This window comes from Crocuta crocuta, unplaced genomic scaffold, assembly GCF_008692635.1.
Source record: "Crocuta crocuta isolate KB4526 unplaced genomic scaffold, BGI_CrCroc_1.0 scaffold229, whole genome shotgun sequence".
Classification (NCBI taxonomy): Eukaryota; Metazoa; Chordata; class Mammalia; order Carnivora; family Hyaenidae; genus Crocuta; species Crocuta crocuta.
This window is the reverse complement of record NW_027536464.1, coordinates 2,017,105-2,032,749: the sequence shown is the minus strand read 5'-3', so window position 1 is coordinate 2,032,749 and position 15,645 is coordinate 2,017,105. Positions and strand designations below refer to the sequence as shown.

General features: G+C 43.7%; 1 protein-coding gene across 1 annotated transcript in view; it reads left to right on the top strand.

Moving 5' to 3' along the window:
• The window catches only part of MREG (melanoregulin), a 55,199-nt gene extending 40,151 nt beyond the window's left edge, over nt 1–15,048 (top strand). The window contains exons 3-5 of the mRNA XM_077748578.1: nt 10,957–11,047; nt 12,284–12,447; nt 13,435–15,048. Coding sequence (XP_077604704.1) covers nt 10,957–11,047; nt 12,284–12,447; nt 13,435–13,569 — 390 coding nt within the window. The 3' untranslated portion in view covers nt 13,570–15,048. The remainder of the gene's footprint in view (nt 1–10,956; nt 11,048–12,283; nt 12,448–13,434) is intronic.
• The last annotated feature ends 597 nt before the right edge of the window (nt 15,049–15,645 follow it).

The window sequence follows — 15,645 nt, the reverse complement described above, 5'->3', positions numbered from 1 at the left end:
AGAGATCATAGCATGGATGCCTGACCTACCCAGCTGAAAAGGCTCATTTCCATAGACTCTAGCTCCAAACAGATAGACCTTTCCTGGAGTGAGTGCTCCAGACTGCTGAGATGTCCAGGCTGAAGTGATAAAACCAGCCATTGTTGGGAGAAGTTGGAGGGCCCCTGGAGCCCCCAAGGCCCTAAGTGCCATGTCCCTGAGCCCTCCTTGGCCACCCTCCTTACTACCCCCTCCTCCAAGGTTCATATCATCTGTTGTTTATCCTCTCTTATGCTGAGTTTCTCTGCTCTGTCATTTGATCCTGTGCCATTTGGGCCGCGGTGGAGGCCGACGGCTAATGACTGGCTTGGCTGTCTAGGAACAATGAAATACAATCCTATCTTTCTCACTTGCACACCATGTCTGGCAGATGGAGAAAATAGGCTTTTATAGTCCTGAAAGAGGATGCCCCTCCTGGGTAGGTGGCCTTGACACTGTCCAGAACCAGCTGTGTTTAAAGGAAGCTCCTCTGTATAATCGACCGTGGCCCCCCCTTCCTGCCCAGGTCTTCTGAGTTGGCCCCTTGTCCTGGGATCCAGTTGCATGGTCTTTCCTCTGACTACGGGGCAGTGAGGAGTGTGTTGACAGGGGGTAGCCAGAGAACAGAGGAGGGGAGCCTGTCTGCATCCCGGACTTGGGTGGCTGTTGCCAGAAGCCACATTTGGAATGGAAGTCTCTGCACGTTATGTTCCATTTCTCTCTTTGTGTCCCAGTTTCCACACTGGTGACAGGAAAGGACAATATAGTGTGCTAGATTTGGGCCTAATTGAATGGCAGTGTAGGATACCAGGAGGAGCATGGGTTATAGAGACAGACAGACTTGAGTTTAAATATTAGATTCTCCTCCTAAGAGCTATGAGATCTCAGCTGAGCTACTTAAACTCTCAGAGCCTCACTTAACATGTGTCTAGAAAGGGATCCATAAAACTCTCTCACTGGACTTGATGATGTAGCCATCCCCGGGGGGTGCCTGGGAGGTACCTGCCCCTGGGGCGCAGCCCCAACAGCCATTATCATGTAAAGAGACATACCAGAAAAGAACTTTTCAAATATCAAATGCTTGATCAGGCACAGAGTGGAAGAGGCGAATGGATTATTTTGTTTAATTCCACCTTTCTTGAATTTATCATTTTCCAAAAATAGGGAAATCAACATAGATTGATTATATAAAGCAGCTTTGTCCAAAAACATCATGGATGAGAGTCCAAGTGACTTTTTATGATAAGATTTAGTGTCAGTTTCTAGATCAAAATAGGCACCGAGTCACTGGCAGAATTCAGCTTTTATGTGATTTGTCATATTTGTTTGAACTCAGCAGCCTGCAAGGTGCTGCTGTGCGCAGAAAATTGTGTAAGATATGGATGAATCCAGGTTCCTGTACCCAAGGACCCTCCAATCTAGTAGCAAGGGGGACATTGCACATACCTGTATACCGATGTCCATACCATAAATATCTCTACGACAGTTTTCATAAACAGGTTGAGAAATTTCAAAAGATAAAACAGTTACGTTCAATTGGTAAGAACGGCGAAGGCTTCTGAAGGCGGTGGTATTTGAGCCGGACCTTGAAGAGTGAATAGGATTTAGATGGCTCTCGAAACAGCAGGTGAATGAACATGGTCAAAGGCACACAGGTTCAAGGCGTGCTCAAGAATAGACTGGTGGTTCCGTGTGGCAGGGGCTCACGCGTGTGGGGGGACATGGCTGAACGAGACTGGATAGTCAGAGCATGGCGAGGCTGCTCTGGATTGCAGCTTTATTCAGGAAGTGGTGGGGCCCCACTGAAGCTTTCCAGCAGAGACATGACCCAACAGCACCTTTAGGAAGACAGCTGGTCGGGAGACATTAGCTCCTAGAAGCAGAGGGTCCAGTGGGTTTGCAGCTGTGCAGGCCAGTTAAGGCTGACACGGTGGGAATAGTGTGGCAGAGGGCAGATCAGCAGGACCAGATGACTGGTTTCCACTGGGAGGCCTGGACTGAAGGGCAGTGGGCAGCAGGAAATGAGGCTTGGCGCCTGGAAGGGAGGGGACTGGCTCCGGGGGGGCTGGCAGGGAGTCCCGTTGTTTCTGTAGAGAGACAGCCTGAGAAAAGGGGGCCAGTGGAGACCCGAAGCTGAGGCTTGGGATTGGGGAAAGTGTAGGAGATTGGGAGTGACCCACAGAGCTGAGGCGCTGGGGGGTGATCATCCGGGCAGATGGAGAAGAGAAGAAGGTCCAAGGCAGAGCCTCGTGGCAGGATGGAAAGAGAGGAAGAGGCAAAGGAAGAAGAAGAGGCTGCCAAGGAAAGGGAGAGGGGGCGGGGAGATCAGCTGGAGGATGCACACCAGACGCAGCGGACCCTGAATCTCGGACCCGCAGACTCCAGGGAGATACCGGACCTTTGACGGTATCAGGATGGAGGCTGGTGGAGGAGTCTGTGCCTCCTGTACCAAGGGGGTGCTTCACAGGGACGCATTCCTTCTTCCCGTTCTCTGGAGGTGTGTGTTACGAGGGGATGGCCATCAGGAATCCATGCTTTAGGTAGGGTGAAGGCCACGGGAGGGGACACGAGCTGCCCCTGACTGGTCACTAATGAGATGCCCAAAGTGGGGAAAGCACCTTAGCGCTTTCTGTGGGTAACAGATCTGAAAGGGGCCCACTGCTCCAGGGCTGGTGAGTGGGTGGAGGATGAGGAAGTGACAGCAGCAAGTAGAAGGTTCCCGGGGGAGCCGTCTGGCAGTGGGGGGAGGCCTGGGGAATGAGATGGAGCTTGAGGAATCAGCGGGGTAGAGAGACTACTTGTGTCAGTGACCCAGCTGTCCTTTTAAGAAGAGTGAACCAGTTCCTTCTAAAATCCTTTTCCTTGGATGTGGCATATGAGATCAAGCTTTTGGGTGTCTGTTTAAAGCTGCCTGCTGACTAATTCTGGGAGGAGGAAGCCCATCACATGAGCGTGTTGAACCAGCTGTCTGTCATGTGAGCTCTGGGGGGGACGTGGCTGGGGCTCTGAATCAGCCACCCCTGTAGCCCTGTAACCCTGCAAGTGCGGCAGAAGAGGGCCGCGGGCTCTCCAGGGACTTTTCCAAGGAAGGGAGGATAACGTGGCCGGCTTCCTTTCAGACTGAGAGGTGGGGCAGCAAGGGAGAGGAGCAAAGGAAGTACCTCTGGTGAGTCCGAGAAACTCAGGGTTTTCCTCAGTCTTGGAGCCTGAAGCATAGTTTCAGAAAAGCACGGGGAGTGTCACGGCTCCCAGTTGCAGACACCGTTCAGGCCAAAATATTGACCTTTTCTCCTTGGTGCTTAGGATCTCAGACCTTTGCAGCTTGGGCTACCCCTCACCACTCACCTCCCTGCTCCTCCGAGGGAACGATTTTGCCTTTGTCTCCCTCCTCAGAGAGGATATGAGAATGAGGGGGAGAGCAGGGAGTGTAGAAAGAGAGGGTGGGGAAAAGTGGAGGGTGTTGAGGTCCTTTCCACCTTTTCTCAGAATAGGAGACAGAATTGAAGTCCCCAAAGGAAAGACCAGAGCATTAAGTTCCAGTAAGCTGACCCTTAGAGAGGACGTTCTTGGGTTTCGTAGCCCTCTTGGCCAGAGCCTGGGAAAACTTTGTAGAAAGTTCTCTCCCAAGACTTCGATTGTGCTTTCTTGGTTCCTCCTCAGGCACAGCTGCTGTGGCTTCGGGTTGGTTTCTTCTCTAATCAGCTGTCTTTTGTTCTCTTCTTCCACTTCCTTTCCTCCCTTCCCACCTTGCCACCCAGCCCTTCCCTTCCTGTTTTAGAAGGTAGTGGGGACAGTGGCTAAGTGCATTGGCCCTATAGCCAGCCACAAGCCGGGATGTGAAGTCCCAGGTTTCACTTACTAGCATAACACTAACTAGCATATTACCTCAGTTTCCTCATTCTTGAGATGTTATAATATCCGGTGCCCAGAGTAACACATGTTATGAGAATTACCTGAGGAAACCATGTGAAGAGTTAGAGCAGTGCTTGGGAAGGAGTAAGTACTCTGTAAACATGATATCTATCTACCTACCTACCTGGCTACCTATCTATCTATCTATCTCTGGTTTTTTATAAATGTTTTCAAATCCTTTTGGGTTTTTTCAGTTGATATAGGAAAAAATATTACATCAAAAGAGCCTATAGAAATTCTATTTCTAGAAATATAAAATTATATCCAGCTGACCTATGGACAGCATGGGTTTGAATGGCACAGGTCCACTTATATAAGGGATTTTCAATAAATGCAGTGCAGTACTGTAAATTTATTTTCTTCTCTTTATTTTAATAATATTTTCTTTTTTTCCAGCTTCCTTTATTATAAGAATACATTATATAATACATACAACATGCAAAGTATGTGTTAATCGACGGTCTATATTATCAGTAAGGCTTCCAGTCAATAGGAAACTATTAGTAGCTCAATTTGGGGGGAATCAAAGTGATACATGACCTCCTCAGGAGGTCGGCACCCCTAATCCCTGAGCTGTTCAAGGGTCACTGGTGGTATATTTCCTAAGTCTGTGATGAAGGGCCCATTCCCTTATGAAGACTTCATTCTGAATAGAAAGTTCCTTCTTATTTTGATCTTCCTTCTTGGGGCTTCTACCTGTTAGTTTAGTCCTGCATTTTGAGTGTAGAGGAAAGATGTAGAGAAAAGGAATCCTTCTTCCTTACAACAACTGCTTAACTTGAAGGATGCTACCACATACTCCACAAACCCTCTAGTTTGCAGATCTGTCAGCCAGGCCACATGACTTGGTTTACAAGCACCTCACCTAATCTCGTCTTGGTTACTCTCCTCCTGGATGTGCCACTGTTTGACAAAATGCCTCTTTGGGCATTTTCCCCAGTTGTTCTGGGCGGTATACAGAGATTATCACTTCCTTTTGATCAGTACTTGGATTAATGCAGTACAGCATTACAGAATATTGTGAATTTTTAAGGACTCATTTTCTGTAAAGCAAATATGTGTGTTTATTATAATTTTGTGTTTGTCTATACCAGATGGTCGAAAAGTCAAGTTAAAGAACAATTTGGAACCTTGTATTCTGATACAGAATTATTGTCAAAATATATTAACTGAAAAGTACAGGATATAGTAGGCACCATTTATGGGGGGGGGAAATTGAAGGATGCAGGAGAAATTGTTAATACTTATTATTTGTAGAAAGGACACTGATGGCTAGGGGATGGAGCCTCTATTACTTTATTACATTTATGGATCATACAAATGTATTTATTACCTAACCTAAATAAGCAAACAGTAAATATACAAGGAAAAAGAAGCTGTATTGGGGTAGCAACAGTAACTAGTTATTCTTTTTAATTTTCTTTTTATTTATTTTCTTAGTTTTTAAAAAAATTATGTGTTTATTTATTTTGAGAGAGTGAGTGAGCACAAGTTGGGGAGGGGCAGAGAGAGAAGGGGAGAGAGAGAATCCCAAGCAGGCTTCATGCTGGCAGCACAGAGCCTGATACGGGGCTCAATCCCACGAACTGTGAACCCTAAGACCGTGACCTGAGCTGAAATCAAGAGTCAGAAGCTCAACCTACTGAACCACCCAGGTGCCCTTCTATTTCCTTTTTTAAATAAAGGGTATATAGAACTTGGAATTAGATTTAAATTCTGGCTTGACTGCTACTGGCAAGTTGAGCATGGGGAAAGCAATGTAACTCATGCAAAATTTGGGAAGGACCTTCTTGGCTGGGTTTTTATGCCGATCAGAAATAATAAGGACCATTTCTTAAAGTTCAGTTTGTGATGATCTGATCTGGGGATATGGAATGAAGACAATGAAGCGGATTTAAGCCTGGGTTTGAGCATCTTTTTCTGAAGATGGTTTTTGACCATCCAAGAAGGACAAAAACCAAGATATCCCAATGCCTGGTGTCAGATGGTAAATGGGTTTTGACTGAAATTTATTAGGAATCAGGAGTTAACTTTGTGCTGATCATTAGATCCAGCCAGAAAGATTCAACATGTTTTTGTAAGCAAAGGAGTTGAGTGGCTAAGCCAATGGTAGTTTGGACCCCTTTCCATTGATCTTTGGAAGAAATTAGCCAACTAGATACAAGCCACGTCCTCCTTGCTTTATGAGAACAGTCTTGCCAGAGTGAGAAGCAGTGCTCCGATGGACAGAATTGAGGGGAGGCACGATACAGCAATCCCTGGATACAGAGAAAGACTGACTGCTATCATAGCTCTGTCTTGCCGGAGTCATTTCTGGGACAGAAATATTGAGCCACTAACACTGCATTCTCTGTGAGTCGTATTCTCCCACAGCTAAATAGGTCTATATACTAAATGTTTCCCCCCAGGGGCAAGAGGTAGGAAAGTATGAGACTAATATTTTGTGCAGTAATTACAGTTTCCTTTTTGTTTATGTACTCATGAGTGTGCTTGTAACATGGATCTTCCAGATACAAGGACTAGAGAAAGAACTCCTAAGTGGAATTATTTTTTTTAAGTTTATTTAATTTGAGGTTGGGGGAGGGGCAGAGAGGGAGAGAGAGAATCCCAAGCAGGCTCTGCACAGTCAGTATGGAGCCTGATTCAAGGCTTGAACTCAAGAACCATGAGATCATGACCTGTGCTGAAATCAAGAGTCAGATGCTTAAGTGGCTGAGCCACCCAGGCGCCCCTGGAATTGTTTTGGATAACAGAGTTCCGGAAGTAAGACTGTCTTGAGATGAGATCAGATCTTGAGGCCCAGATGTCCCGAGATTCTATCTCTCTGTGATTCTTTCATCTTTGTCCTCCTGTGAGAGTTGACTTCTTCCTTAGACTGACTCTTTTCAGGGTGGTCAAAGTGATGGGAGCAGTTCTAAGTTTTGTACCGTCCTACCAAGTTGTCCAGGGGAAGAGAGAACATCTCCCCTGGTTGTTCCCAGAAGCCTCATAGATTTAGCTGCATCTCCTTTGCTGAGCTGGGTTATGGGCCCATCCCTGCCCCGTTGGAGGTATGCTGATTGGCTTAACTTATTGGATTTCAAACCTGGTACCCCTTTAAAGGATTCTGATTTCATCAGCCTGGGAGATCTCATGCACTGGTATTTTAAAATGCTCCCTGGATGATTCTAATTCACAGCCAAAGTTGAGTGTATTGGCTTAAGTCAGCCAGTGCCCACTTTGAATGTAACTCTTCTCCAAGGGAAAATCTGAGTGAATGTGGCAGACTGATAGAAGGGGAAAATAGATGTCAGGGAAGCAAACATCAAGTATCTGTTTGTGGCAGGCATATTAGTTGCATACATATTTGCTGCCCCAGTGTTCATATCACACTTTGCTTCCTTGTTTGGGAAGCAAGGGGCCAGCCCCAGTGGGTAGATCATGATTGATTCAAATACTACTGACAGCTGTTTCCCCACTTTTTCTGCTTCCTTTGCAATGAGAGAAACAGAGACGAGACAGAGACAAAAAGAGAGAGAGAAAGAGATGGAGAAACTAAATTATTTATTTTGAGAGAGAGAGAGAGAGAAAAAAAGATTATGAGTAGGGGAGGGACAGAGAGAGAGAGAGAGGGAGAGAGAGAGAATCCCAAGCAGGCAGGCTCTGATCTGCCAGCAGGGAGCCCCATGTGGGGCTCAATTCCATGAATCTTGAATAATGAATTGAGCTGAAATCAAGAGTTGGATGCTTATCAGACTGAGCCACCCAGGCGCCCCTGGGGTCATATGTTAAAGACAAATTCAAATTCAAATTCCTCTCTTATCATTTATTTTATCAAAAGCCAATTATTAGTTAAAACCCTATCCATGCTTCTACTGATTTTAGAACTTTAAATTTTGCACAGAATTTCCAGACACTTTCATACGTGATTATCCATGAGTGTTCTGTCAAAAGAAGACAGTAATAATACGGATATATGAAATGCATGGTTTCGTTCCATTAATCTTAACAAGCACCTACCATGCACCAGTCAGTTCATGCATCATGAGTGGATCCTTCCTTAGCAGATATTTCAATGTCGTAGTGTTGCTTTTCCATCAAACACTTATCAGAGTAACAGACACTGAAATAGAATGAATTTGTGTAACATTCAGTGGTGACATTTAGGAATAGCAAAATAGCTGATGGACAGCAAGAAGAGACAAGTTAAAAAAAAAGTCTGAAGCTTGGACAACTCAGTGATGTTGGGTCTCTGAAAACAAAGATTTGACTACATTGAGTTGAGGAAACAGTTCTGAGGCATCAGCCTAAGTAGCTAAGAAAACTTCTCCGAGACCTTGAATCACAAGTTAATGAAGCCACCTAGTGGTTTGATACATAATTCGAGGATGGGTGAGCACGTGAGCCAATTTCTCTGTGGATTGATCATGTGGGGTCTTGCTAACCAAGTGTGACTGAGAATCTGATCATTTTCCATTGAAGGAGGGTCCATTTCATTGAGAATCAGTGTGACGCTGCTCTGTTTAATATTTTATTTATTTACAGTCTTCTTTCTATCAAAAAGAACCTAAGCAACTCACATGAAAGGACAGCGAGAGAGCACAAACCAGAAAAAGAGAAAGAAAAAAGAAAAGAAAAAAAACACGAATAAAGACATAAAGAATAGCCCGAAATTTCAGTCATTCAAAAATGCTTTTGAAATCCTATCAATTTTCCGTGAAAGGACTCTGTATTTTCACCTAGTGGAGACTGACCAGTTATAAAATTCACAATATCCAGAATGATGAAACAGTTTTCAGGGAAAGTAAAGCTGGACCTGATGCTAAGAGCAGAGAAATTTTTCTTCTGGAGGTGTCCTCACAAATGAGATAGCGTACAGTGTAACGTGTGTGTCCTTGGTCCTCACAATAGAATCATCCTGAGTCTCAGAGGATGTTTCTTAATTGTGTCAATGCAGATTTGGAGGAGAATGTGCACCAGACCCCACTTTCAGGGCTTGCATTGAACACATTTGATCCTCAGTATAAGCCTGTGAGGTGTAGGTAGCATTAGTGTCCTTCTATTGCACACAAGGCCACAAGACGTGGTTATGAATTTGCCCAAAGTCGGGCTGTTAATAAATAATGGAGCTGGGACCCAAACTTGGGCAGTATGGCTCCAGAACCCATGTTCTTTTCCAAGATGCTATACACAGAACGGCCACTTTGGTACACTGAGGCCCATCCCATGAAAATGACAATACTTGAGGGGCGCCTGGGTGGCTTAGTCGGTTAAGCGTCCGACTTTCGCTTAGGTCATGATCTCGCGGTTCGTGGGTTCGAGCCCCGCGTCGGGCTCTGTGCTGACTGCCAGCTCAGAGCCTGAAGCCTGTTTCAGAGTCTGTGACTCCCTCTCTCTCTGACCCTCCCCTGCTCACGCTGTCTCTCTCTCTCTCTCTCTCACCTAGAAATAAATAAAACATTAAAATTAAAAAAAAAAATGACAATACTTGAGTTTTCTCCCCAACGACTTATACACTCTACTCTGTAGGGGATTATATCTATCACGTGCTTTAACATGATGCTACAGGTGAGGTCAGGGTGGCATGTGTCTGAGATGACCCTGTTAACCTAGCTTCCTTCCAGGATCACAGACTTTATCCCTGACCCCAGTTGCCACACCCTCATGTCCACATAGACACATACACTCCTTTGGTTAAAAAAAAAAAAAAAAAAGGGACCAGGAAAGAGTATTCAAATTCACCCCTTACTGTTTCTAGTAGGGGACAGCTGAAATCTTATGCCCTTTTGATGGCATAACCTTAGATACAAGATCAAAACACTCTTTATTTTGCTGGCTTTTCTTCTTCAAAGTGGTATCTATAAGTATTTGGGAATGGTAGTTAAATTGATTTATCTTAACCAGTCATGAAAGTTGATGAGCAATGAGCAAGGCCAACCTTAAAGGGAACTTGATAGGGAAATGGTGGCATCACTGAAACATGTGCAGTTAGATGAATCAGAATATCTTGAGTCTTAAATGGAGCATTAAGAATGATGCTCTTTTTAAAAATTTTTTAATTTATTTCTGAGGGAGACAAAGACAGCGTGAGCAGGGGAGGGTCAGAGAGAGAGGGAGACACAGAATCGAAAGTAGGCTCCAGGCTCTGAGCTAGCTGTCAGCACAGAGCCCGACGTGGGGCTCGAATCCATGAACCATGAGATCATGACCTGAGCCGAAGTCGGATGCTTAACTGACTGAGCCACCCAGGCGCCCCAGAATGATGCTCTTTTAAGCTGTGATTAGAATAGCTGTGTGGTGGGTGTTTTTGCTAAAAGGAAAAGGAATACTCTATAAAATGACTGTTCTGTATAGATAAGGCTCTTTAAAAATAATTTTCATGACATTTAAAAGAAACGCATAGCTTAGTAAAGATTGCAATACTCCTGAAAGATTCAGATTCTGTTTTGGGACCAACCTGCTGGCCTACTGCCCATAAGATGGAAGTTTTCAGAATGAGAGCTTTTTAATCGTTCTGCTGAATGTTTGAAAGATTCACCCCATCATAGAATATAAGTAAAAGAGAGCGATGCTGAGATATGGTGAAAAAAACATTGGCTGGGAATCAAGAAGCCTGGAATCCCCAGGTCTCCTTTATTCTGATAATAAAAGAAGAAATAAATTCTTTATATGTGTCATTTTTCTCATGAACTTTGGAGTCAGACCTGGATTCCAATACCAATTCTGGTAGCAGTTAACTGGATGGTATTGGATTCCCCAGTTAACCTCTTTGGGCCTCAGTTTGTTCATGTACAAAGTTTGTGCGTTTGAGCCCCATGTTGGGCTCCACGCTGTCAGCCTGCTTGGGATTCTCTCTCTCTGCCCCTCCCCTTGTTGCTCTCTCTGTCTCTTTCTCAAAATAAATAAACTTTAAAAAATTAAAGGAAAATAAGAAAGATTTTGATGATTAGTGAAGAGGGGAACCACGTGTCACAGCATACCTGTGGGGATTAGATGGCAGCGTAGGCCAAAGGGTAAAAATAACACTCAATTTTTATTTTCCTACAGGAGTGGCAAAAACTCAACTATGATATCTACACCCTGCGACAGATTCGAAGGGAAGTGAGGAATAGATGGAAACGCATTTTAGAAGATTTAGGTGAGTCCGGAAGTGATTATGACATGGTACAAATAACTAGTGGTGATCCTTCCTCTGCGCTTCTGCATGGTTTTTGTAAAAGGCATATCGTAACTGACTGACAGAAGCTACTGTGCACTGATTGTTTTCCCAATCCTGTCCTTCTTGTGTCCTTAAACATAAGCATCTGATATTTCTGTTACCACCAGCCCACGTTCCGAGGACATAGTTTGCCATGCTTTACTCCATCTATCCTCAGTATGGAGTAGCATAGGGCAGAGGCATTGTGTGGACGCTACCACTGAATGTTTTTGGCATTAGATTATGATCATGATTCGATTAGATTATGTCATTGAATTAGATGAGCACGGTTGGCCAATTAGTAGTAGCTTTTTAAGACGAGGCAAGTTGGAAAAAATATTGCTTGTAGGAGAGACAACAAAACTCAGTCCAGAAGAACTAAAGGGTAGAAAAGCATCTGAGTTCGGATAAACACCTGTGGCATCAGAGCAGATATTGGGTATTGATTTTTCTTAATTTTTCCAGGGTCGTGATCCAGTAAACATATATCTCTCTCTACCTCCCTGTCCTCAAAATAAATAAATAAACTTTAAAAAAGAAAAAGTGAATTTATCAGTTTTGAAGTCCATTATCCTTCTGCCTTGAAAGAGACCATGACACTTCAGCATCATAACTTTTCAAACATGGTGTGCCCAACTGCTCACTCTATTGCTTTATTGGGATATAGTGGGATGGGATGGACCTCTGGCCTCTTTACTTACCCAATGTTATTGGGACGTAATTGTCTCCTTTTTATAATGTGAGTTACTCCAGGCAGGTATAAATCTCTGACTCTTTCATATTTTGGGTAAGTAATTTTAACCAGGCAACCCTGTTGCCCCGGGAAGGGAATCAGGACTTGGAGAAGCAGAGGCCACTTTGTAGCTCCCGAACTGTGAAGGTAGGTAGGTGCAGAGTAGGGACTAGGAGGGAGGATTTCAACCTCCCAAAAAGGGGGTGGGGGGGGGCAGCAAGGAAGCTGAGGCTTGACTCTGAGGGAAAAGCTAAGGAAGAAAATTAAACAAGAAGAAATATCAAATGAGCTTTAATTAAAGACCCTGCCGATCACATTGACCTGGGAAGCAGCACATGGAGAGTCAGGTTTCTGACTCCTGCTGTTCGTTCAGAATCCACATTTGGGTCCTTCTTAATCTCCTGCAGGACCGCCATTTCTTGTGACTGCTTTTTTCCCCACAGGTTTTCAAAAAGAAGCAGACTCTTTGCTGTCAGTGACGAAACTCAGCACCATCAGTGATTCCAAAAACACAAGGAAAGCTCGGGAGATATTGTTAAGACTGGCTGAGGAAACCAGTATTTTCCCAGCAAGTTGGGAGCTTTCAGAGAGATATCTCTTTGTTGTGGTAAGTGGATATATTTTTTTTAAGTTTATTTATTTTGAGAGAGAGAGAGAATGTGAGCTGGAAAGGGGCAGAGAGAGAGTCCTAAGCAGGGATTCAGCTGTCAGCATGGAGCGTGACTTGGGGCTCGATCCCAGGGACTGAACCATGAGATCATGACCTGAGCCAAAATGAAGAGTCAGATCCTCAACTGAGTGAGTCACCCACATCCTAAGTGGATGTGATTAAAAAAATTTTTTTTAATGTTTATTTTTGAGAGAGAAAGACAGAGTGTGAGTTGGGAAGGGGCATAGAGAGAGAGAGGGAGACACAAAATCCAAAGCAGGCTCCAGGTTCTGTCAGCACAGAGCCCTATGTGGGGCTCAAACTCACAAACTGTGAGATCATGACCTAGGCTGAAGTTGGTTGCTTAACTGACTGAGCCACCCAGGTGCCCCAAGTGGATGTGATTTTTTTTAATGTGCCCTAATTTTGCCTTAAATGTTTACTTTTCTATTATTCCATATACTTCTCATTCTGGCAGTGCCAGCAATACCCAGTTTGAGATGACAGATGTGGCTGGCATCTCGTGAACTGCCTTCCAGGGTCTAGCCGCATCAGAACCACAGGAAGGGCTTTGCATGTTCAGATTTCTGGCTTGCACCCAGACGTATTGAGGCTCGGTTATGGCTCAAGAGTCTGTACCCAGCCAGTTCTGCTATGTAGTCAGCTTTCTGAACCATTTGTAGGTCAAAGAAATGTGAGAAACATTGTTTACAAAGCCTAAGATTAACAAAGGGTTTGGAGGGGCTTTAAGAATGTAGAGTGTTTCTTGGATAATGTAAGCAAAGGGTGAGGGGACATCTCTAAATTCGTTGAGAAAAATTTAAGATGTGTTTTGCTCACTCATGATAATTTCTAAGGTGGGTAGGGTCGTGTTTACATTGGTTTTCCCATCAACGTGGCTTTGTTCCCATCTTGACAACATTTGTATTTTTAAATCTTTGGCAGGACCGTCTTATTGCTCTTGATGCCGCAGAAGAGTTCTTTAAAATTGCCAGTCGAACTTACCCCAAGAAGCCTGGGGTCCGAAGTCTGGCAGATGGCCAGAAAGAACTGCACTACCTTCCATTTCCAAGTCCCTAAAGGAGAGGCTGGGAGGCAGAATTGGGATTCCTCCATGGTTCTCTCAGCAGCCAGCCCAAGTCGGACAAATGCATACAGGAGACTAGAAGCAAGTGGAGGGCTAGTTAGGGGAAAAATGAGCCTAAGTCCTATAAAAAAACTAAGGGTTTGGATATCTGGTCTTCATGGGGATGCTACTGTCAGGAGAGTCTGAGTTGCAGTGAAACAGCCTGGTGATCTTGGCATCAGGGAGTTAGTGAAGGTGATATTTCCTCATGGGTGATTAGATTTCAAGAGTCCACTGTCCCCATTTTGGTTTTGGTTGTACAATAAGCTGTTGTTGCTAAGCCTCTTGGGAGAACGGGGTGCTCTAGTTTAAAAAACAGTAAGATTGACAGAGCCATCATTGAACCCAAATATGGATTACTGAATTTTAAATAACTTATATAACATAGGCTAACGCTAAAATAGTGCCAGGCATTATGTGACCTTTCTCTGATTTGGAAGATCCTCCAGAACCTTGGAGGTGCCAGAGGCATCATTTTGAATATAAGTTATGATTATTCAGAGGTTTAGATACAGTAAATAATAGAAATATCTAAGACTGCTCCTCAGAAGGGAGTTCCAAATAGATCAATCCCAGGCAGAGCGTCTCAGCTCTGTCTTCAGTTGTGGGACACACGTCTTAAATTCTCAACGTTAGCAATACCTGGTTACCTCATTTTTGCATATCATCCATTTCTAGACCACAAGCCCTTGATATTTTATCTGGAATAGCATCTGTACACTGGAACGTTTGACCTCCACTTCCTTCTCTTCTCTTTAATCTGTTTCTGGCTTCTTGGCTGCAAGTTGCACCTGCCCAGTGACCTCTAACATGGACTTGTCTCTCTGCGTCTGCAGGCAGTACTGCACATAAGGTCATTGCTGTACTTTCTTCCATTCGGAAGAGGATTTCCCAGATGGATAGTGCTGCCAATACAGCTTGCTTCTAGTCACAGACTGAGAAGTCCAGCCTCAAAAGTTACTTGCCACGTAAGCAAGGAGCTTGCCAGGAAATCATAGTTCCTGTTATTGAAAAGACTTTCAGACCCTATAGGATTTAGCCATAGATTGCTGAGAACAATAGCAATATTTTTACTTTCACAGACTTTGCTCTTCTAACTTCAGGTGAAAAGGAACTTGAATTTAGTCTGTCCAAGGGATTGTGACTTGAAGACTTTCTGACTAGCTCTTTTGGTAGTGTATACAATGTTTGAAATATTTGTTAGAGGAGACACACATTCTCCATTTATTAATGCATTGCAGACCAGTTTAACTGACCTGTTTCAAGAAGATTCTTTCTAGTTTAGTAAGTAAGGTAAAAGTTTTATTTTTTATATTTAATGCTTAATCTTTCTCTTGTATTGTTTAAAATGAGCCTGCAGATAATTTTCCTCACTTCTGTAGGCTCTTGCGAGATAAACAAATAAACAGTGAAATGAACAAATAAAAACAAAAATGAGCAAAAATCTTTGAAAATTGTATTGTTTTCATTTCTGTCCTCATAATTTGTGTTTTGTCTTTATGCCTTTTTTGATGAGATGTTTTCATCCATGAAGAATAAATTGTCACCATTGTCTTTGTTTTTGGTAATGAATGACTAAGGATGAGAATGTATCTGATTATAAAAAAAGCAGAGTTATCCAGGAAGTTTTCCTTGCAAGGAATTAAAAAGTCTTTTCCATTTACTTTTCAGTTGGATATGTGTTAATAGTTCCATGAAGTAAGAAGGAACAGATAATTCTTTCCATAATCCCTTTTAATTAAAGGGTAAAGAAACTGATAAACAAATGGATTTAAGGACCTCCCCTCATCCTAAAGCCATTCAAGGGGTTATATCTGTGCTCAAGTCTAGGGAACATCCAAGTACATGACAGGCTCAAGTGTGACTGAAGGGACAGTTCCAGAACTCAAACGGTGTTCAGCAGGACCAGGATCCACAGATGTGCAGGTGGCCGGAGGGTCTTCCTACTGTCTAAATGTCTCCCAGTTGGCTACTGTAGTACTTCTCAAAGGTTCATTTGTTTATGCACGGTGATTTCAGGTGGTAGATAA